The 24,551-nt window shown below is 41.8% G+C and overlaps 1 protein-coding gene across 4 annotated transcripts in view; it reads right to left on the reverse strand.

The window, feature by feature from the left end:
- Nucleotides 1–24,551, reverse strand: part of ttc28 (tetratricopeptide repeat domain 28) — a 121,943-nt gene that overhangs the window by 17,156 nt on the left and 80,236 nt on the right. For all 4 annotated transcript variants that reach the window (XM_065965580.1, XM_065965579.1, XM_065965581.1 and 1 more), the window contains 15 exons: nt 23,923–24,144; nt 21,981–22,169; nt 21,239–21,335; nt 11,297–11,493; nt 11,059–11,212; nt 10,364–10,535; nt 9,800–9,968; nt 9,550–9,710; nt 8,971–9,459; nt 7,446–7,638; nt 5,669–5,749; nt 4,576–4,828; nt 1,557–1,666; nt 496–625; nt 73–300 (listed from right to left, as the gene is read on the reverse strand). In XM_065965580.1, coding sequence (XP_065821652.1) covers nt 73–300; nt 496–625; nt 1,557–1,666; nt 4,576–4,828; nt 5,669–5,749; nt 7,446–7,638; nt 8,971–9,459; nt 9,550–9,710; nt 9,800–9,968; nt 10,364–10,535; nt 11,059–11,212; nt 11,297–11,493; nt 21,239–21,335; nt 21,981–22,169; nt 23,923–24,144 — 2,845 coding nt within the window. The remainder of the gene's footprint in view (nt 1–72; nt 301–495; nt 626–1,556; nt 1,667–4,575; nt 4,829–5,668; nt 5,750–7,445; nt 7,639–8,970; nt 9,460–9,549; nt 9,711–9,799; nt 9,969–10,363; nt 10,536–11,058; nt 11,213–11,296; nt 11,494–21,238; nt 21,336–21,980; nt 22,170–23,922; nt 24,145–24,551) is intronic.

Genomic DNA, 24,551 nt, shown 5'->3' on the forward strand with positions numbered 1-24,551 from the left:
GGTCATTTTATGATTTAATTCAGTAGATATCTCACTGATTGATCCTTTAACTGTGTCTATAAGTGTGTGTACCTGTGCCCGGTGCTATCAGCCAGCTGTACAGAAAGCCTCCAGCCAGAGAGTAATACAGAACCACGGCCCTCTGACCGTTCACCGTCTCCAGGATGTTCTCCACTGTGACCGGGATGTACGGGTCGGCGCTCGCTGCCAGCTGACTTCCTTTCTGACGTTCAACAAGGAGATCGGCAAAGGCTCGTGTTCGCCCTCGTTCTGCTATCGCCAAGGCCTCATCGTGTCGGCCTGAATGGTGAAACAGAAGGTAAATAAGAGGTGGAGATGTGGGAGAATAGAAGGTCTAAAGTGGCAGCACAAGTAGATAAATAAACTTCGATATCAGGTGAAAATGTGGTGCATTAAAAACAGAGAAAAAGATAAAAGATGAGGAATGTTTTACAAATTAAAAATTAAAATAAGAAAGGAGGACATCTCATTCACCTAGGCTGACGAGGACCCTCTGGAGGGCCTGGTACGAGCTGGTTTGCAGATCAAACAGAGAGAGTTTGTAATCCGTGTTGTGCTGCGTTTCATGACGAAATGTCTCAAATAACACAGACGCCCTGTACAACTGAAACACACACACAGAAAACAGACATTAATCTCATTGATGGTAAATCAGAAGAGTGAAAAATACACACAAAACTCTCTGAGGTGTTCAGGCTGGTCGGGATCTGCTGATTGTGAGGACATTTTCAAGCCTGCAAAACCCCTGAGTTTGTGCATTCATTATGTTTCCTCACTCATGTCAGCTGTGTCCTTAAATCTGTCACCTGTTTTTATTTATTAAACTCATTATTTCAAAGCAGAAGAAGCTCACGCTGTACCAATACAAACCACTAGATGGCACTACACATACACAACCAAGCTAGAGAGTTAGGATGCTGAGGTTCTCCCTATCAAACAGGTATCTGAGATCAATAAACTACTCTAAAAACTATAATCATTAAGCTAAATATTATCAATATCATTACTTTTAAACTATTTTCATGTCTGCTGTAGAATCCTCGACAATGTTAAACATCTGTGTGTACTTCTTCTATCTGCCTCTGTTATGTAACTCATAATAACTTTAGATATGCTGTTTTCGTACTACTCTTCTTCATGTGATATCATAACTAGCATAACAATAATCTAAATGTACTCCTAATATGATTAAAATCCTTCTACAAATTGAAAATATTGCTTCATCTTCACATTGCTTTTCTTAATGAAAACTGAACAGCTCTTTAATTTACAAGTATTTTGGATCATTTATGATATGTTTGACTCTTGACTTTAATACGGCTTCTGTTGAACAAAAGTGGATTTTTTCTTAAATCAAAGTTGAAAAATAGCAAGTCACAGGGAAAATACATGCAAATTGAAGAAGTGCAAAAACTGCAGTTCCTCAAATGGCCACTTGAGGCTGGCTGCAAAAACCCAGTATGTCCCATTAACACCCATGTGATTTCCAACACTACAGATTATGCAGATGTGAGCATACCATCACACATACACACCTGGTGTTGAGCCTCCTCCAGGTTTCCTCCGGCCCACAGCGACAGGCCGAGGCGATGGCGTATCTTAGCTTCATCTTCTCTCCGACCCAACTGCTCCGCCAGACGCAGACCTGAGGAAGAGGAGGAGGAGGAGGAGACAAGAAGAAGATCAGACTCTCGCTACTTGAGCCTGATCTGAACATCATGGCTTTGAAAGTCCTGCTACTTTAACGCTCATGACAACGGTTGGCGCGTCGAGACGAACTCGCGCTGAGCCCTGGGCGCTCACATTTGCCATTCTTCTTCTCTCATTGTTCCTCTTGTCTTTCTGTCTTTTCATCTCGCTGACTCAAAGCTCTCGTATTCTGTCTGCTCTTCAGTTTGTCTCTGATATGTTTCGTCTCCCCTGCTGAGTGCGAGCAGACAGTCGTGACAGGTTGTAATTAGTTCTCATTAGACTCTCAGATGGAGCCGAAGCTCATCAAATATCAAGTTTGGATTCATGCTTCTCTGGATGCTTCTGTCTGTCTGCTGTGATGTTTTCAGTCTGGGGTGTTTTTGGTTCATTTTAAAGGAGGTTAATTGGAGGCACTCGTACGGAAGTGTCTGTCCTTACCTAAACTCTAATTTGAATTTCTCCTTGCTTGTTGAGTTAATGATCAATTAAAGTTGAGACGATCAGTGAAGAAAGTGACAAACCGTGTCTGTATCTAACAGGCCCCAAAATACCCCTTCAATTTTTACATTTTCTCAGCCTTGGTTTTGCCTGCTAGTCTTTTTAACTCTTTGATTTCTCAAACAGAAATAAAACTGCCGGTGCAAAAATGCAATGCAAAGTGGGGCGTCTGATAGCCTAGCAGTTATGACGTGCGCCCCCATGTAGGGAGGCTGTGGTCCCCGTCGCAGCAGCCGAGGGTTTGAGTTCGACCCTTGGCCATTTGCTGCATGTCGTTCCCCGCTATCTACCTGTGTCTCTTCAACTGTCTTTTCCAATGAAGCCAAAAATGCCCCCATCATCCCCCCCAAAAAAAATCTTCAACGCAACACTAGTAACAAGAACGCAGGGCAAAGAAATGTAACGTAAGGTAACGCAGTGTAATTTATTGAAACGCAACATGACGCAACGTAGCAATGCTTTCTTACTTTACGTAATGCAACATATTGCAACAACGTGAGATAACAAAACACTAGGCAGGCTACAATAAAGCTATGAATGAAAGGCTACGGAACGTAAGGCCATATTATGTAGCACCACGTAATGTAACGCTACGGAACGAAACACTAAGGAAAGTAACGCTATGTAACGCTATGTAACGTAAAACTATGTAACGCTATGTAAAACTATCTAACACTATGTAACGCTATGTAACGCTATGTAACGCTATGTAACGCTATGTAACGTAAAACTATGTAAATCTATGTAACGCTATGTAACGCTACGGAACGTAAAACTATGTAAAACTATGTAACGCTATGTAACGTAAAACCATGTAACGCTACGGAACGTAACGCTACGTAACGCAACGCTACGTAACGCAACGCTACGTAACGCAATGCTATGTAACGTAAAACTACGTAACGTAACGCTACGGAACCCTACCTATAACTTATCAGCTACAAAACATAACGCTACGTAACGTACTTGTTAGTACGTATTTTCATGGATTCATTCATCTTGATAATTTTGTGGACATATCTTTAAATTGTGTCAACCATCTCACAGTAATTCTACTTTTGGGTCTGTGAAACTGTAACCTTATATGGGTGAAGCACCTAAGTAGTAGCAGATCTGTAAATGGATAGGAGCCAACTATATGTTGTCAGCAACTGTTTGCTAGACAGAGAGTCTACATCTGATACGTATACAAATCAGTGACATGTCATCTTTATTGTTTTATAGTGATGCACCCAAATGGAAAGGAATTTGTGGGCTGTACCTTCTAGCAGAATATAAGCCACACTGTGTGATGAAGATTTTGCCATTTTGCCATTTTGCCCATGATGGCCACTTTGCCAATGATTGTCAATGATTGTGTGATCTTGGTCAGCATGGGTCAGCGATGGTCTGCACTTTGTCAGCCATGTGTGTTGTGTTTCTGTGTTGTCTGACCATGGCTGAATAAATCTAAGATGATCCACAGTCTGTTTCATGATTTCATAATTGTCCATCTCATACAGAAATAACCCCCAACTAACAGTACTACATAATGTAATGCTACGTAATGTGAAATAATCAAACATCATGAAAAAGAAAGCAATATAGCACAAAACGCAGCACATCACACCAAACAAAGCACCAGACCATACAATGAAGAACACAAAACTGCAATACAACGTTTTAAATAATGTCATAAAAACTGTACATGTGACGTGGACTAGGGTAGCACAAAGAACTCTCTGCATTAAGAAAGCCTGTTGGAGGTCTGTTTCCAAAGGTTTAGTGTGTTTTACTGGTGTTAAAAATATTCTTCTGGATTAGTTTAGGGAGCAGTTTTAATGTTAGAAAAGGGGAAAGATTTGAATGTGTGCTTTAGTAGTCTAGTTAGAGGAGAAGTTCAATCAAACAGGATTATTGACAACAAGCTGCCTGAAGGAACGCACACTGCAGGATAAACAGCCGAGCACTGATCTTCTTTTAGTCTCCGTCAGACTCATGAATACCTTTCATGCTTCTGAGGGGTTTCAGTAACACAGCTCACAATGTATTCAGGCCTAAACAACTCTGACTTTTAAATAAGATGCCCACATGCAGATCAAAGTGTGCGTTAAGAGCCGAAGTCTCCCTAAAACGAGTGTTTGTAGCTACAGGGGAAGGTGAGAGCGTGACTGACATTCTTGAACCCTTTTCATCGAAAGTTGAGTTTGTTGTCAGTAAGTGGTTGCCTTTGAACGCAGAGGAGATGTTGAAACACAGAAATCCCATCACACAGATGATGCATGTGATTCAGGTGCATCAATATTGAACAGTCCATTTCACAGAGGAGGAGGAAGTGTGACTCCCTGTCTCAGTTATCAGAGTTCTTACTCTACACTTTCTTACCTTCCTGTAGATACATCACAGCCTGTGCAGAGTTTTGCAGTGCATGGTGTATCCTCCCGAGGCTCCCGTAGGCGAGAGTTTTAGCAATCAGATCGTTGGTCTGGGCCGCCACACTCAGGTGCTGCTCCTGGAAGACCACCGCCCGCTCGTAGTTGCCCAGAGCTTCATAGGTCAGTCCCAGATTTCCGTAGGCTCGACCCTGGCTCCTCACGCATCCGGTCTGCTCTGCTATGTCCAAAGCCCTCTGGTGCCACTGCAGCAGGACAGCGTGGTTACTTCACTGTCATTTTGCTAAAATCAAACCGACCTAGAGATGTGACGCTTAGCTTACCTCAATTCTTATGAGGGTAACATATTCAGCCAACTAACAATTTCTACAGTTAACTGATTGATTGACGTCCTGTTTGTTTAATCCAAACAAAAGCCCGATAGCTAATATGGCAAAAAGTTTGGTATTTCAAGAGGATGTGCTGGACCATTTTTTGGTAGGGTGCGAGGAATTCCTTGATAATGTGGTTAAAGGAAGAATTTGCAACTAGTTGATCCAGTAGATGTCGCCCTTGAGGACCAGCATGAAACCAAAACAACTCGAGCTGATGCTAATGCTTGCGCTCTTTAGTTTGCTCGTAGCTTCACACTGTGAAAAATTGCATATTCTTACTTTAAACAAGTTTGTTCTCCCAAAGATGTGCAAAGAGTTTGTAAGTTTGACATTTTTTAAGAACTTCACTTAACTGTCAAACTTAAAAAAAAAAAGCCTGGTGTTGATGCATGTTTTGACTAATGAAGACAGGTCTCAATTACAGGCCCGTATGCATTTACAGTTGATTAGTTTTCAGATCAAAAATAAGCTAAAAAGCAGCAAGACACAGAAAAAATGAAGACAGAATGAGAGCACTGCCTCTCAGAGCCTTCTGCATGATGATCAGGATAAAGACTAGTACATTTAAACCCTCAGTGATCGACAAGATGGACGGGGACGACTCTGCTGTTGGTGCTGACTAAAGAGATGGATGGCACAAAAATATCTAAATATTCCTTGAAGTTACAGCTGGGAAACACTGAGTCATGCTGCATTATGACTCGTGCTTACCTGTAGCGCCGTCTCGTTGTCTGCCATCAGCTGATAAACGCCCCCGAGAGCGTCGCTCGCTTCTGCTTCCAGGGATTTATCCTGACAGGGAGAGCAGGATTTACTACATTTTTATCTGTGTACAAGGTACTCGTGAAAGATGATTAATTTCATATTCATCAAAGCGAGAAGAAAAAATCTGTGTAAGAGCATTAGTGCTGGGCTTATGTGGTAAAAAAAATAAGTGGAGGATATGTTTTATTTGAGCTTGTACAGTAAAAAATTTGAGACACAAAGTGTGAAGAATAAAGTGGAATGTTTGAAATGAAGATGAGAATAAAGTCATATGTTGAGCATAAAGTTGACCTTTTGATTATACGTAACATTCTTAAATCCCACTTCTTTACTTTGGCTTTTCACTTAAATTAAAGGCAGGGTTGGTCATTTTCAAAAACTAGTATGATTTTGAAAGCAGCACTCCCTCTGTGCTCCGTCCGCATCCACCCCCCCTCCCCTCTGTGCCCCTTCTAAAGCCACGCCCCCTCACTTACATGCTCCAGAAGTGGACCTCAGCTCATCTCTTGCATTGTGTAGAGACTACGTCGTCTCATGTCTCATTCAGCGGTAAGTAAACTCTCAGTATAAACTCCTAAAGTCATCGGTGACGCACTTTGAGTGTGAGCTAGAGCACGCGAGAGGTAGAGAACGAGCAGGGAGACTGGGAGGCGTGTGATTGGTTCATCAGATTGGTACCTCTTGGCAGACATTGGTTGATGTTTTTACAGACTTACAGCTGCTACAGATGACAGATTGTCTTTGTTCCTTTTTCAGAGAACTTGCGTTATTAATTTCTGTCAGGACCTAAAGACTATTTCAACCAAAGTCTTAAAAATTGGATCTGGAGGAAATGACCAACCCTGCCTTTGAGCTCGACATTCTGACTTTGTTATGCTCCCATTTTACTGACTTATTGTTTTATTTCTTGTTCTTTTTAATCACAAGTTTAAATTTTCTATTTGCACTCTACTGCCTTCAAATTTCCTTATTTTTTGTATATATTATTATTGTTTTTATTATCATTATTATTTTTATTTGGCTATGTTTAATTTTTATATTTTATTGTTGGCATTCATTGTGGACAGCAAAGAAAGAATTTCATCGTACAGGGAAACATGTTGACAATAAACATTTTGAATCTTTGAATCTTGAATCTTATATTGTTTTATTAAATCTCTACAACACTGGTCAAATGAGGTTGCTTTGAATGTTCTACATGAGTAAACTTTGACTTGACTATAAGAAAAAAATATCAAAAGAGGAATTGATTTATTAGTTTTACATTTGAGAATAAAAGGCAAAAATAATGCATCAAATCTGAGAGTCAAATATATCTAGATCTGACTCACTTTTTCTTTAATAACAGACACTAACACTGAAAGTAGGACTTAATATTCAACAGCTCAGTTTTATTCACACAACTTTTCACACACTTTTCTCTCTTTAGGTTTTGCATTTCATCTTTGATGCTTTCATGCTGGACATCTTTCTTGACTTTTATGTCTTCTATTTTACTTTGTTTTGAAGATTTTGAGTTAGAAGAAGAAGAACAATTTTTTAAACTATCCCTCAGAGAAAGTTCAGTTTATTCTTGGTTTTCTCTGTGTTTTTTTTTTTTTTTTTTAAATGATACGCAAGCACAGGCCAGAAATACATATTTAAATTTTGACTTTTCCCTTTTTTTCTTGTGTCTGTTCCACACACTCTTGAATATAAATTGGTGGTAGAAACATGTCCTTACCCCAGCTGTTCGTGCAATATTCAGCTGATGTTCCAGGCAGGAGAGGGCTTGCTCGTAGTTCCCCAGCTGGCTGTGTAAGGTACCCAGCTCCCAATAAGCCTGAGCCTTGCCCCCTCCTTCCCCTCCGAGCTCATGGGCCACCACCAGTCGCTTCTCAAAGCACACCAGAGCCTGCTGGAGACTTCCCATAGACCTGAAGACGGCAGGGGGAAAAGAAGGAAAAACACAGGATATGATTACCTTTTTTATGTCAAAACAAAACACAGACTGCTCGCTCTGCCGCAATCAAAGCTTCCTTTCATCCAGAGAGACCAATATGGGCAATTTAAGAAAGCAAACAAGGACAGCAAATAGGTCCATAATAGGGGGACACTTAGAATTTTTCTCCACTGTGAAAAACAGTTCCTCATCCTCAGAGAGAAAGAGTAAAAGAAGAAACATCTACAAAGGCTTTGTTCATTGGAATAAATCTGTTCTCATTTCAATCGTCTGCACACACTGCAGCGAGCAGGAGGAGAGTCAAACAGATGGAAAAGAGGAAACCCGTCATTACGCCTTGTTCTTCTGTCAGGGTAAATTACTTGCTTAGTTTCACAGGAGAAGAGGAGAAGAAACTACCACTCCTCCCATCAACGCTCATACTTTTTACTATTACTGAGCAGTGTTTTTTTTTTTTCCTTCATCTTTGTTATGAATCTAATTTGAAATGTGTAACGTTTTTTTTCCCCTCAGGCAAGAAAAAGCTCATTTCAGATTTTTTGCATGAATGCTGGAGAGAGAGGAAAGAAATATCTAAACTAATGTGAAAGCAATGCACACAAATATACATGACATACATATCAGCACTAATCTAAACAGAAAGTAGTGAGCGGCTGCACTTGCCAATTAAGTGTAAATAGATTTTGTATTGGCCAATGAAAAGCATTTTAAACATTTGCTCAGATGGGATTTTAAAGACATCCAAGCACATTATTTCTCCGTAATTTCTGTGGAGTTTCAATTTAGTTGCATTAACGTTTCTAAATTCAACGTTCATTTAAAGGCTTTAAATGTGATTTTTCACACTTAAATATAATATAAATCAAGTATATCCTCTGAAAATAACTCTGTGAGTCATGACTGTCTGTGATGTTTTCAGAGTTTTCAGAGCCCTATCTTCAGTTTGTTTACATCGCCTGGACGGCCGGCTGACTCCTCCCCTCACGTATAAAAGTTGTTTAATTGAGGGACTAGAGAAAAGAAGAATAACATACTGTACTCACTGCTTAACTGTGTTTCTAGATCACGCTCATTTCAGGTAAATTTACATGCAGCGTGAAGATACGAGCATAATAAAGATCGCTAGCATTAGCATGCTAACACAACAATGCAGCGCGAGTTGTTTTGGTTTCATGCTGGTGCTCAAGGGCGACACCTGCTGGATCAAAAAATCACATGTAAAGACTTTAAGAAAATCCTTTAAAATCCTTACTCCACCATCAGGTACAATTTTTAACACTGAGCTCTCCTTTGAGGCTTTGAGTACCTGTGAGCACTGCCGAGTCCTCTGTAGGCCTTCTCCTGGTCCTGGACGTGGTTGAGACTCTGAGCCACCGTCAGGTACTTCTCGTAGTACTGAATGGCCTCCTCGAAGTCCCCCAGAGCGTCGTAGCAGTCGGCCAGGTTCCCGTAGGCCCGGCCTCTGTCCAGCATGCTCTCGGTCCCGCTCAGCTGCTGCAGCATGGCCAACTGCTGCTCGAAATATCCGATTGCCTCCTCGAACACGCTCATGTTCATCTTGGTGATGCCCATGTTCCCGTGGACCTGCGCTTCCAAACGGGCGTCCCTGAGTCCCTGAGCCAGGCCCAGCTGGGTCTCGTAACACTGGAAGGTTGTAGCGTAGTCTCCCAGGGCCATGTGTACCGCCGCCAGGTGTCCAAGGGCGCGGCACTCCCCCTGCTGGTCACCTAGATCTTTTCGGACGGTCAGTTCCTGGCTGTGGAAGGACAAGGCTGTATCCAACTGACGGAGGAGCCTAAAAATGGGAGGAAACGGTGAAGAGAAGTTAGAAAAGTAAGAGAAGAAGAATCGAGAAAAATACCAATTTTATCACCGAATTTATCACCTATGAACTGATCCGAGCGCAGAGTACGCGTCGGCCTCCATCTTCTGATCGTCGACCCTCTGAGCCAAGGTTAACTGCTGCTGGTAGAACCTCACGGCTCCTGGAAGATCACCCCGGCACACACACACATCCCCCAGGTTCCCAAAGGCCCTGAACACAGCCTGCAGACAAATATAACCCTGTGATTAACAGCCAGTGTGAAGGATGAGTTTTTATAGCTTATTGAGTGAACACAGCAGAAGAAGGTGACCTGTGTGTTATCCAAAGCTTGTGCTATAGAGAGCAGGTATCTCTGACACTCCTCTGCTTTGCTGTACTCCCTCAGTGCTTTGTGGGCCAGGCCCAGGTTACAGTAGGCCTTCGCCTGGGCTAACTTGTCCTGGAGGTCTTTGGCTAAGGCCAGGTCCTGCTCGTAATACCTAAGATGAGAAGAAAAAAACAAAAACAAAGCATGTATCTTTCATTTACACTCTGCACGACATAAAAGGACAAACCAGCAGAGCAAGAAGTAAACAGGAGCAGCTGGAAGTGGAAGTAAGGTTAATCCAGACAGAGCTCCTATAAGGCCTACTGTATGTTATGAACATACCAAAACAATCCATGTTCTTTTACTGCTGCACCATCCAATCAAATTTAAAAAACTGTAGTGCCAAATTACTTCAAAATGATTTGGTGTTGTTGGAAAAACTAGAATATTCAACCAGCAGCTCAACACAGTAAAATCACTCCGACCGGTTCAAACTTGAAATTTCACACACACAGAAAACATTTTCTTGACGATTCAAGGTTTGTGGTTTTTTTTTTTGTTCGGTACCTGACAGCGTCTCTGTACTGTCCCAGGCAGTAGTGAGCATAGCCGAGGTTGTGGCAAACCTTTCCTTCCCCCTCCAGGTCCTGCAGGCCCGGGGCCAGATTTAGGTACTGCTGATAGTACGGCAAGGCCTGAGCGTATTCGCCTCTCCAACAGTGGAAGTTCCCCAAGTTAGCTGCAAAAGAACACATATTGTTAAAGTGTTGGATAATGACACTAACAATGGACAAGGTTTCAAATCAGATGGTTCATGTACCACCGAGTCATCCCTCAGTCGGCTCTAAACACAAGCTTACACACAGTGTTTTCTAGCATGAAGATTCTGTGACGTCACAAAGTCACGGAACTCCTTATATGGTCATATGGCCAGGGCACAGCTGGAACAAGGACACACCCACACTACCAGGGTTCCAGAGAGCTGGCTAATCAGGGGGAAATGGGCTTGTAGGGAGGGGGGCCTTAAAGAGACAGTACCTAACATCTCCTGTGTCGGACATGGGCTGAACTGAGGGGTTTCATAGACACCAGGGGGAGATACTTTTAAGGAGATTTCTTGGAATTCTTAACTCTTGTAAAGCTACTGGAGAGGTTCCACAGAGTCAAAATATAAAACTTGAAATAATTATAATAGGGCCACTTAAAGGTTTTCAATCAATTCTTCTTTTCTCCCTTTATTGAATGTCTCTCTTCTAGCTTGCCTAGTGCTCTCGCTTCGCTCTGAGTGTCTTGGAGCTCTCGTGCGATGGTCAGATGGTGAAGGTAGTGCTGCAGAGCTCGGTCGTGAGCACCCAGCGCCTGGTAGGCCACAGCTAGGTTTCCATGTGTGGAGGCCTGGGATGGACGATCGTTCACCTGAAAACACAAATAAAGTTTCAGAATTCTGCTTTTTTTTTACAAGAGTGTTAAAAAGTTGTTCATCCCGAGTTGAGAGTTCACCTCCAGTGAGATCTGAAGTTCTTGTCGGTGGTACCGCACAGCTTGGTCAAAGATACCGAGGGCGTGATAGGCGTTTCCCATGTTGCCGTACGCCCTCCCCTGGGCAGCGTAGTCACTGAGCTCCTGGGCGAAGGACAGGTGGGCTTTGTGGAGCTTCAGTGCTTTGTCATACTCCCCCTTCATCTGGTGTATGATGCCTGAGATGGAAATCAGAAAAGAGAAGATGAGCCTTGTTGTTTTAAAAGCTACAGAAGATCCTATGAGAACTTTACATTTGTGTAAATATCAGTGCCCCCTGTGGACAAAGCGTTCAAACTTGATTTGCTGATATTTTCCTGTTAATGCATACAGAACCGTTTTCTGAAGAAAAGCCTCATCCTGCTTAACTGTGACACATGAAGCAACATCGTTTCTATAATAAGTGTTCATTGTCAATTCAAAGGCAGTTTAAGACCAAACCAAGGGATGTCTGTTCCCAAAGAAGTTTTTGTGTACTGTGTTCGAGTCATGACAAATCTAAAGCCACACATTGTGGCACACATATCATCCTACATGTATGTAGTTTGAGAAACTACAAGTCTATTCTTTAGTTAATCAAATCAAGTTCAAGTCAAGTGTACAGTCATTTGAGAATGCAAATCAAGTTTGAAGTCTTTAAGACTAATAGAGATCAAGTGTAAAGTCACTGAGACAAAAACAGTTTAGGCTGAAGTCGTATAAACCAGAACGAGTCAATTCAGTCCACAGAATAATGTCTGAATTAATTGAGAAAAGCTGAAATGAGGCTTCGCATCATCAAGTCCAAGTCAGACATTTGCTTTTCACCAGATCAATTTCAATCTGGGGCAAATATATTTAAAAGTCTTCAGAAAAATGAGATCAAATCAGCCTTTAAAAACCTCCATCAATTCCAAAAGACAGGTGCGCAGGAGAGGAGTGAATCCATCAACACGTTCAGGGCAAACTCCTGCACATGTAGTAATCTCAAAAAAACATTGGCAATTTTGCATTACAATTATGTTGCAAACATATTTGTGCAATTAAGAAATAAATAACAATAACAATCAATATTTTCTTTTTGCTGTGGTATCAAAACAGGTATTGGTATGGTTCCATTTTCAGTAGTATCATATTGAAGTTTTACATTTTGGTATGGTGACAACACCAGTCATGAGTTGGTTGGGGCTAGTCCAAGTCAAAAGTCATTGAGAAAAAACAAGATTTAGAGACTAAGAAAATCTACACTTAACTGTCCAATCGAGTCTGGACTTATTTGGACATAAATGTCAGAGTCTATTCTTTAGTGATCTGAGTGAATTTTAATCAAACAACTTTGGACAAGTCCAAAAGAAGTCCCAAGTCATTAAGAGAAGTCCAAGGGAAATATTAAGTCAAATCAAGTCCAATGTCAATTCCAATCAAGAATTTGAAGCTTTTAAAGTAAAGTCAAAACAATAAGTAGGTCAGCAGATCTTTTATGAAACTACAATATTAGGATTTCATAGATAAATCTGGTCCTAAAAGAGTTGAGTCCAAAGAAAGTCAGGCAAGTCCAAGTCCTTATTTATGTCAACCACATCGGCTCTCACGCCCACAGCTCAGCAAATGATTGAACCCAACATTCATTTGATTGGTGCTGAATGTCAAACGGAGCTTGCTGCACATGTAGGAAAATCATAAACATCATGATCCCCAAAGTGAGCCTCACACCTATAAATTAAACGTGTGTGTGCATGTGAACATACGTGGTGTTTCACAACCTTGAAAAAAAAAAGACGAGCGCAGAGCATTAAATAATTTAAAAGCTACAGTGGGGGGAAATTCAACAAAACTAATAATAGCCTATCTGCTGCTGTGAAACTTCATTACTGCAGCAGAAAACCAGAGGCGAGTCACACAGACTTTATCCATCCAGGGACAAGAAGCAGGAAAACTTTCAGTCCCAATGGCCCTCCCAACTTCTCTCTCAGCATCTTCTTCCCTTCTATCAACAAACCCAGTTTACTGATCCAGAGTGGAGAAAAGTTGGAAGAGAAAGTTAAAGTTATAGAAGAAGCTTGGGACAAAACAAAAGGACGACAGAAGCTGCAGGAGAGTTTAGATAGTTGAACGCTTTGGGGAATTTTAGATGGCAACCAAATATTCAGAATGCAACTAGGATAAAGTAAGACTCGCTGCACAGCCACACAAACAGGCGACACAAAATACACTTAGAAGATGAAGGAATAGATAAATGCATGTGTGCATTGGGAGTTACTGCAAGCCCTTATTTTCCCATCTTCACATGCACAAACATGATTAACGTAAAGATTCAGGCTAAACTGTGATAATTGAAACTCATGTAAACACCTTAACAGGCTTATCTCTGTCTGCTTAAGGTCCAAATCAGTGACAACATAACTAGATTAACAGGATTAGATTACATAAACCTTTTGAAATTACTTTGGAGAGGATAGGTAACGCCTTTTCAGTCTGATTCTTCTTACTCTGCTGTTACACCTGAAAGGGTTGGGGGGGGGGGGGGGGGTAAAATGTACACAAAAGATGGATTCATATAAATAAAGTAGAAATATTCTATTATAAATATTTACTGGTCAGCACTTCTCAGTCTCCTTACGTTGTTGTGAATTGAAGCCGCAACAACTCCGCGACGAACGCTTACATGTTACTTTGCCATGTTTTTCTAAACACTAATATGTGTCCCTAGTCCGTCTACAGACCCCCCAATTATGAGAAAAGTCCATCCTCTTCGTCTGTTGCCTACTCCACTTTTCAGAAAATGTGTGCTCAAACAGGCCGTTTGGAGATTTTCCCTTTATGACATCAAAAAGGGCAGTAGCCCCTCCCCCAGGTGGGTGACACTCCCACAGCTAGGTGTTTGTTCTGCCCTCTGAGTCTGCCTTCTCACCATAAACAATAGGGCATGGAGCGAGAAAGCCAGAGACACCCAAAGCCCTTCCAGAGAGGGGGCGTGGTCAGACACAGCTCATTTACATATTTAAAGGTACAGACACAGAAACAGCCTGTTCTGAGCAGGGCTGAAATAGAGGGGTTTATAGACATGATCAAATACAGGATCAGAGTGGATTTAGAACAAGAAACTTCACAGACATGTTTTAAGGCGCTCTGAAACTTATTTAAACTGGTTGAAGAGGAGGAGAATATGTGACCTTTAAATCTGAAAAAAAACTAAAAAGACCCCAAATGTAGACCCCAATCTTTGATGATCTGTTCAAGAGAGCCTCAGTCGACTGTGTGGAGTTTGCATGCCTGGTTTCCACACATTCAGTTAGCAAAGTACTGGCCCAAACGTCTACGTCGAGTCCACAAAACAAGAGTTATCATTCTTACAACACCATTTCAAAAGCCATTGCTTTTTATGACGGTCATACTTGCAAAGGATTCAATACTTCATTACAAATCCATCCATAAACAGCCGTCATCTGTAAAAAATCTCATCATCTTCATAAATGATTTAGTTTACGGCACTCACACTGAATAATTGACATCATTCTTCACACTAAAGGCTGATAGATGAAATGAAAAAAAAAGCATAAAGACACAGAGATCAAACTGATGTTTATTACAAAAAACTAAAATAGTGGACTGACTAAAGCAATAAGAAAGCGTTGGACGCAGAGTAGCAGTTAATTAAAATGAAGTGTGTAAGTGCATGTCTATTTTTTATACAACAGACGGGCTTCAAAAAACGCCGTCATGCTTTTTAAATGTTGTGTAAAAATGAAGAGAAAATGTTGCATATTGGATTCTGCTTCTCTAGTATCTACTCTACTCTCTAGCGTGCAAATACGTTGAAGTATGCATGAGGTGCACACATATTTTCATGGCATGTTCTCTCTGTATAAATACAAATTAATTAGTTAAATATGGTGTTTGCACGATTGTTGTGCATATGCATGAAGAGTTTATTTGCCCCTGGTTGAGACAATGACACACAGGACTGTACGTTTGGAGATATTTTAAAAACTGTGCAGTGACTTTGCACCAACACATGATGTTTTAGGGCTGTCATGGGATATATAGGAACCAGCAGGGTTATGTGACGGAAAGGAGGAGGTTGCTGATAAGGAAAGGGAAACCTCGCTCTTCGGGGTCTCTTGCTAAGAGGATTACAGAGAAGCCTGCAGAGTTGGCTGGAAAACGCTGGCTCCTGTTACACCTCTCCCCCTTAAACTCTGCTTACACACTGGGTGAGCACCAGCACGTGCACACACACAGATACAGAATCCCCCCTGAAGGTAATACCCTACATTTCTCCACAGCGGTAAAAGGGGGGCCATGTTTCTGAAGATATTCTGCAGGATGGTGGGATATCCTGATTGGGGAAGGGGGCACAGTTTGAGCTGTGAGGATTTAAGTGTGGAAAATAATGTGAGATCTGATGACGGGGTGTTCAGCTGAGACAGCACAGCGCGATTAGAGGAGGGGATGGGTGATCTGCGCCCCCCTTTAACCACAGAATAGAAAATGCTCAGTCATCAGTGAGCTAAACTAGGTATGGCAAACAATAGCAACATCAGTATTTCGTCTGAAAGGCTTGGTTGGTTTTATTTCTGGAGTGTGTGCATGATTTGTGTCGACCTATTTGAAGGATTCTGCAAGATTTGTTAATGCATTCAGTAAGATTTGGAAAGAAAAAAAAGGAGGAAACAAATAGAGAAAGTAAAGTAAAAGAAAAAATGAGTTTAAAGGAGAAGAGGGAAGGAAAGGAGACGAGGACACAAGGTTGCAGGAGCAGTATGGGGAGGACAGAGAGAAGGAAAGGAGAGAAGGAAACAAGATGAAAGGAATTTTCAAAAACAAAAGGAGGGGAGGGGATGAGAGGAGAGGAGAGGAGGGAATGAGAGGAGAGGAGATGGGAGAGGAGAGGAGAGGAGAGGAGAGGATGAGAGGAGAGGAGAATGAAAGAAAAAATAATGAAAGGAAGGGAAGGAGGAAGGAAGGGAAGAACATAAATAAAGGAGAGGAAAGGGAAGTAATAAGGAAAGGAGGGAAGTAAGGAAAGGGATACGAAAAGGATGAGGGTCAAAGGAGTAGACTATGAGAAGAGAAAGAAGGAATGGGAGGATATAAGGAGTTGAAAATGAAAGGAGAAGGACGGAGAGACAAGAGAGGGGAAGAAAACAAGAGATAGAAGAAAGAAGTCAAGAGGAAAAAGTGATGAGGAAGAAAACAAGATAAGAAGGGAAAGGGGGACGAGAAAAGATGCTGCAACAAGAGATTAGGGAGCAATCAGGTGAGATAATGGAGCTAGTAAAGACGTAGGAGAGGAGGAGGAAATAGTGAAGGGGATGAGGAAAGAAGGAAACAAAAGAGGAGAGAGGAGTTGTCGAGTCAGCACCGAGCGTGAGAGAAAAGTTTCATCCATAAATGATGATGTGAATCATTGATCTGCACCTCAGACTGCAGCTCGTCTGTCAGCACAGTGTCACCGACTTCACCGTAACCTCTTAGTCGCACATCAAAGATCCTCTCAGCGCTGTGAGCTTAACTCGGATACAGAACGAAAAAACACTTTCCTGGTGAATGAAGACAAGATTCCACTGTGAGGAAACACACAGAGAAGGACGTCGAAAACAAGGATGCTACATCGGTGCTGGATGTATTCAGAGTGACTGAAGCAGTCCTCATGTTACTCGTTTATTGCTGTACACACACACACACACACACACACACACACACACACACAGACACACACACACACACACACACACACACACACACACACACACACACACACACACACACACACACACAAAGAGTGCTTGTTGTCCACTCAGCGGAGGAGTCAGGTTCACCTGCTCTCAGATATCACTGTGGCCGCAGAAACTAGACCCCTTTAAATAAAACATGAGCGTTGATTGGTCAGAGAGGCTCTGTTGTGGGCAGATGATACAGACAGATGAGAAGACAGATAAGGTGACGGCAGAACAGGACCATCACATCATTTGTATGAAAACTGAAACTGATGCATTTTAAAGATACGGCCCCTTATTCTGGCTAGAATTAATCTTAAAGGAGCAGTGGAATAAAAGCTCATGTCACATATTCTCCTCCTTTTCAACTAGTGTTAATAAGTCTCAGAGCTCCTCAAATCATGTCTGTGAAGTTTCCTTGTTCTAAATCCACTCTGATCCTGTATTTGATCATGTCTATAAACCCCTCTATTTCAGCCCTGCTCAGAACAGGCTATTTCTGTGTCTGTACCTTTAAATATGTAAATGCACTGTGTCTGACCACGCCCCCTCTCTGGAAGGGCTTGGGTGGCTCGGTGCTTTCTCGCTCCATGTCCTGTTGTTTATTGAGAGAAGGCAGACTCAGAGGGCAGAACAAACACCTAGCTGTGGGAGTGTCACCCACCTGGGGGAGGGGCTACTGCCCTTTGTGATGTCACAAAGGGAAAATCTCCAAACGGCCTGTTTGAGCACACATTTTCTGACAAGTGGAGCAGGGAAAAGACAGAGAGGATGGACTTTGAAGGGACTAGGCTAGCGAAGAAGAATAGAAGGTAAAGAGGAAAAAGAGGAGAGAAGCAGAGAGGAGAAGAGAAGGAGACAAAAATAGGGAGAAGGAAGAAAAAACTAAAAGGAGAGGATGAGGAACGTAAAGAGAAAGTTTCTCATTCTGCATAAAAACACAGAATCTGTACACAGGGACAAGGTTTGGATATCATGGGTGTCCTGATTTTCGCTGCATCCAACAATCTGCTCTTTGATGTCATCTTTCATCTCCAACTCCAGCTGTCTGTTTTCAAGTTTCGGCAATGCATGAAACAGACGTCCTTAACCGCTAACGACTGGCTGCACTGAAAGGCACAAAAAGTTAGCTGATGGTTTATGTAAGACTCTAACTTATAAAATGTAGGGCTGTCAGCATTAAGTAGTTAATCACGATTAATTAAGGTCTGAAATATATGCATTAATTGTTTTAATCGCATGCTATTTAGTCCCTTCAGGCTAACTGTAGATAGTCATCCTCAGTGTCTCCCTGTAGTCCCAGTGATGTAAAAGAAGGACACTGCTGTGTCTTTGAATGTCTCATTTCACTTTAACAAACTCTCAGACAGCTCAGCTGACGAGTCCAAAGTAATATCCACCTTATGACATCACACATTGACCTTATGACATCACACATTGACCTTTGTTACCGTTCCTTTGAGCTGTTTGACGTCAGTTTCTGATCCGTAACAAGTTCCTCTTTTTTCGAGGTTAAGTTAACGTCTTAACCTTCGATCTACCAGAAGGTTCTTACTTAATTTCAAAATAAAAGTTGAATTCAAACAGCAAGTAAAGTACTCTCAGTTTAAGACAGAATTTCAAAATAAAAGCCTGACAATTTTTATTTTTAAATGCAAAATAATTGAATTTCTAACTATCAAGCTATATTGAAATTTGGCGATTAATCGTGATTTATAAATGTAATTGTTTGACAGCCCGAATAAAATGTAATCATAACATCTGTATAGTAAGTAGCCACTAAAACTATTAAGCATGTGCAGAAGTATATTCCTAAAAATTCTCTCTGATGTGAAGCAGAATACGAGTAGAGAGGTGGATTAAAAGGAATGACTTCCATGAAAGTTCCTAAAGACTGTGGGGGCCCCGGTAGCCTTTTGGTTAGGGCGAGCGCCCCATGTGTGGAGGTTATGGTCCATTTCTGACTCCACTGTCCTGTCTCTAAAATAAAGGTGGAAAAAGCTCCAAAAAAACCAAACCTTTAAAACTATACTTATCTGTGCCTGACTGTACTTTTCACCACCGCTCAAATGCACCAAACGAAGAGTCTAATGTCTGAGGACTGGATGCAGCTGATCGATGCAGACTGAGTGAGTCGGGTTCAGGACCTGAGTCCAGTCAGTGTATCGAGTTTATTGAGTGTGTCGACAGCAGTGACAGAGCGAAGTCAACGGTTCACAAAAAGAAACAGCTGAACATTTCCATCAGCTAGAAGAATAAAAAAAGGACTTCTGCTTCTTTAATTTACTAAAGGAAAAAAAAACTGTGAAGTGTGTGTTCGTCCTTTTATCTAAAATTGCATCACATCATCGTCTGCTTTTTTCTTTTAAAAAATGAATTTCACTCCGAATAGAATCAAAGACTTCCTGGTGCTTTCTTTCAAGTCTGCAAAGAGAAGTGCGGGATGAAATAATTCAAAAGAGTTTGGAGAAAGTGAGGGCTATTTCCAGCCTCTCTTAAACTTAATTTTTTTAGATATTCGTTTGATGAAACATTTGGACATGGACAGAAATAAAAGACAGTCCGAGTTTAACCTGCGAGGCAAAAGTCAGGGAAAAAACAAACAAAAAGCAAACAAGACAGATGAGTCATTCCCTGCTGTCTTTTAACGCCTGGATCATTTGATCTCAGGCTGATAATTGTAAAACAGAAGCAGACACAGATAAATAAATCAAAATTTCCCTCTCATCGTTACTTCAGCAGTCAGAGGAAACCGTTTGGACAGATTCTAGTGATGAAATCAAAACCGGGAATGACAAAGTTTGCTGCAAAAGTTTTCAAAACTTGCTCAAATGTTCCCGATTTGCATATCGTCTGTGATAAACTTTAAAGTGCACATGCTTGCTGTCCCGTGTGGTGTGTATTAAAGTGACACTGTCTGTGGTTTATTTCTGTCCTCGTGCTGCATTTTCATTAAACGACTCAAACAACACGGGCGCACTGTGAGCTCAGATCGTGGTTTGAACTGAATATGAACCTGTAATTTAAACGCAGAGTGTGGTACACTCTCAAGTCGTTCCTTCTTCACACAGCAGACCCTCTAACTTAGCTTTTATTTGAGATGCATGTCCTCCTCTGCAATGCAAAGAAGAAGAAGGAAAGTGCCACCCTCCTACTTGTTGTCGTCTGAACACAGTGCACACTGACTTTTTTTACACCGTCATGCTCATAATGTCTTCTTTCATTCTTCCTTCATATCATTGACTCTTTTAAGTGGTGACATGAAAGCTCCTTAAACTGAAGCCAAAACATTTTGAGGCCCCCCTAACTGGAAGATTCAGTAATAAGCTCCGCCCCCTCCATGTTAACAGATGGGACAGGAGTCAAACTATATAATCAAAAAAACACATCTTACAACATTTTCTAAAACAAAGTTTCTGTCATCATAACTGATTCCAATCACACTGATTTACTTTCCTGAGAAGTTTAGTTTAAATCATAATATGTATATAAATATGGACAACATGTCTCAATCTCTGTCTTGTTCTGTTGTGCAAAAGTGAAGCCAAAAAAAAACAAACTCCTTTGATGCCCAGAGGGGATGGCTTCCAAACTACGACAAGAATCCGTTCTGATGCGGACTGTACCCACCTGAGGGATCTTTGATGTTTTATCAGTAAGTTAAATTTGTTGTGTTTAGCAGAAGAGGCACAACATCAACACCACAGCTCCCCCAGACGATCCCTGCTGCTCAGACTCTAAAATGTTCAAGATGTCAGAATCGCATGGAGGTTTGTTGGCGTCCATCTTTAAGTAAAGTGAATCCTTCACAGCCTTAGTTACTCCTTTTCTATTATCACCCCCATCGTCCTCTTTGGTCAGGTTTGATCGACGTTTCAAGTGAAGTTACAAGGACAATAATCAGTGTTAAGCTGAACTGAGAGGACCATGAATCTTTAATCTCTTATTCCAAGATGGCGGCGTGCACAGACGCTGCAACTTGGAGCTCTCCACTGTATTTTGTTGGACTTGTACAGTGACAATAAAGATGTCTTAACAGTCATGTGAATGTGTTGTGGTTAGTTAACAGATTCATGTTAGCTTGTTACATACTGTTAAATAATCATAGAACAGCATTCATTTCTACAGGAGTCTAAAGTATAAAGTTAAACTCCCATTCACTTTGTGTCAAAGGATCCAGGCGTTGTTAACACTCTCCCAAAAAAATCATCATATTTAAACGTACCCAGGTTGGAAGAGGCTCGGCCCTGAGCGGCTCTGTCCTGCAGCTCCTGGGCCAGTTCTAGCTGGTGTTGGTGGTACTGACGCGCCCGCTCCAGGTCCTGAAGATCACAGGGTATTTTATGTCATCATAAAATTAACAGCAAATGGAGTAAAGTGAACACAACACCTCTCAGTAATTTAGGGTTTCTGTTACCCAGATCCTAGGCCGGAGATATAGTCGCCTTTCAACCTTGTGTACACGATGTGCTGCGTCCTGAACGTTAACTGTTCACACACCTGGCTATGCGCTATGCATGTCACTGAACGATACCTCTAGAGCAATGGTTCTTAACCAGTAGGTCTGAGAATAAATAGTTTTAAAGAGTCTATGAAGCGCTTTATCCATCGTGCACTGATGTAAAATTTCTGGGTTTGTTTCCATTTAATTTTGCAGGTTTCCACGTCGACTTCTATGATGAAACTTATCTGTTGCTGGCTACTTTGTCAGCAGGTTTGTTGCTGTGCAGAGGCAATGACCAATCGTACAGTTCTGCAGACTTGGTCTATTAGTTTGTCTTCAACACTTTCTGCAGCACACTGCCCCTACTGTTCATGTGCATGTACTGCATGTTTTGACTATGTCCCTTTTATTTTTTAGGAGGTCACAGTCTATGCACCAAACAGATGCAGTGAATCCAGGGCAGCCTTCATGCGCACATGAACGCTTAGTTAAAAGCAAGCATACCTCCGGTCTTAAACCTTACCTGCATGCATCTGGCAGCGTGCCCCAGACCAGCGTACGCCCTCATCTCGATGGCTCGGTCTCCCTGCTCCTGTGCCAGCTCCAGAACCCGTGTGTGGTACGATATCGCCTTGTCAAAGTCCCGCTGAGAGTGATACGCACTGCCAAGGTTACTGTACGCTCGTGCCTCCTCGCGACGGTTCTCCAAAGTCTGCAAAGGAAAAATGTCATAAGTACTCAGAAAAACAATTGTAGCTGTTACACTGCAGCTTCTGCAATCCTACAAATTCTGATATATGTCCTAAAAAATGTGATTTTTCTCTCCAAAAAAAAAGATGTCTCCATCAGTCTGCACACATGGCTTCAAATACTGCAAATAAAAACAAGTTTAGTGCATCAGGACCTCAACAAACAAACTTTTTAAAGACATTGAGGTTGAAATAAAAAATCCTAACTCTTGACAAACGATTGCAAAACTCAAAACTCTAAAATAAAGCAGATTTTCAGTGTTGAAACAAGGAGCTAAAAGCTCCAACATTTTCAACCAAAGAGAGACAAAGTGCATGTCAAAACAAAACAACTTTCAAATCTTCTGGTAGTCAGAGGGTTTTAATAAAGTAACCCTTATTCTGGTGCACTTCTAACAGTCAACAGATGGTCAATTTGTTTGTTTTCAAAGACAGAACTGCAAGGACTGTGATGGTTTTTGGCTCCAGTGGGCGGAATAGCTTACCATTCATAATAAAAGACGTAAAAAGTGAAATGAGCTCAGATTATTGTCTTGTGTTGTGTTTGCTCGTGTAACATTTGCACGAGGAGCTTCAAATATTTACACGCTCAACAGCCAGTGCCCTGAATACACATGATGTTCTGAGGAAATCTGCAATAAATCTGTTATAAAAGACCGCATGATGGATGTGGAAGAGAACACAGCACAGTATTATGAGAATTACTGATTCAGACATTCAGGGGTTTAAAAAAAAAAAAAAAACAGCTCTCCTGTTTCAATTTATCATCTTGAAACATAAATAACATTTTGCTCCATAATTATCCTAAATCTCATTACTGGATGTAGCTGATGGCTTTTAATTCAATCAGAACTTATAGATGGTGATGTCTAACGGGTCTCTAAAAACAGGCAGACATATGATGAATGATTAAATCAGTCGAGAAAAGGCTTTATGGTTTAAAAAAACATCCACATTTTGTCACTCTCCGTATTTACAAGTCTCAGAGCTCCCCTCAAACATGTCCCTGAAGTTTCTTGTACTAAATCCACTCTGATCCTGTATTTGATCATGCCTATAAACCCCTCTATTTCAGCCCTGCTCAGAACAGGCTGTTTCTGTGTCTGTACCTTTAAATATGTAAATGAGCTGTGTCTGACCACGCCCCCTCTCTGGAAGGGCTTGGGTGTATTCGGTGCTTTCTCGCTCCATGTCCTATTGTTTACGGTGAGAAGGCAGACTCAGAGGGCAGAACAAACACCTAGCTGTGGGAGTGTCACCCACCTGGGGGAGGGGCTACTGCCCTTTGTGATGTCATGAAGGGAAAATCTCCAAACGGCCTGTTTGAGCACACATTTTCTGACAAGTGGAGCAGGGAAAAGACGGAGAGGATGGACTTTTCTCATCATTGGGGGGTTTGTAGACTGACGAGAGACACATATTAGTGTTTTTTTCTAAAGACAATAAACTGCCTGAAAAGTTTGAGAAGATGCAAAGTTTCTCCCCTCATTTGGAACATTAGAGATCATGACTTGTCGTGTCTTCAGTCTGGTTTTAAAAACGCCTAAAGAAGGGGAACACTTCATACTGAGAGGAAGATTATTCCAGAATCTTCAAGGCAGCTACAGAAAATGCACGATCACACTTTCCCTCCAGACACGTCAGAGGAACATCCCTCCAGCAGCTGGTCTGATGACCTGAGAGTTCTGTGTAGGGGGAGGGGGGAGGAGGGGTTACCTTCGAGATGTCGAGGTGCTGCTCGTGGCACTGCACAGCGTTGGTGAAGTCTCCCAGCGCGGTGTACACGGCGCCCATGTTCCCCAGCTGGCGGGCTTCAGACAGCTGACACTGTCGCTGTCGAGCCAGCAGCACACACTGTTTGTGACTCGCCAACGCGTTGGGGTAGTCGCCGATCGCCGTGTACACATGACCCAGACTGCTGAGAGCGTCAGACGCCGCCTGGAAATCACACAAACACACACACACACACCTTTAGTTTAATACCTGGAGCCCAGCAGAGACGATCAAACACAAACTCTTGATTAGACACGAGAGATAAATGAGAAGAGCTCGCTCCAGTCCTGCTCTGGCTTTAGTCGTTTCAAACCAGCAGGACTCATTTGCAGCACTAATCTTCAGGTTATTGGTATTGATCTGCGTTCAATCAGAGGCGTCGTGGGAAATATTCGTCAGGAAGTCAGTTTCAAATTAAGCAGAAAAATGGAGACAAAAGCACCACGGTCCGTATTGACATGTTGCCCATTTATCTCTTTGTGCTGCTGAGTCTCTGAAGATGAGAACAAATAGATTTGCAATCACACATTTCTGAGACACGACTCCACTGCTTAAAGATATCTAGAGACGTG

This window comes from Labrus bergylta, chromosome 17, assembly GCF_963930695.1.
Source record: "Labrus bergylta chromosome 17, fLabBer1.1, whole genome shotgun sequence".
Taxonomy (NCBI): Eukaryota; Metazoa; Chordata; class Actinopteri; order Labriformes; family Labridae; genus Labrus; species Labrus bergylta.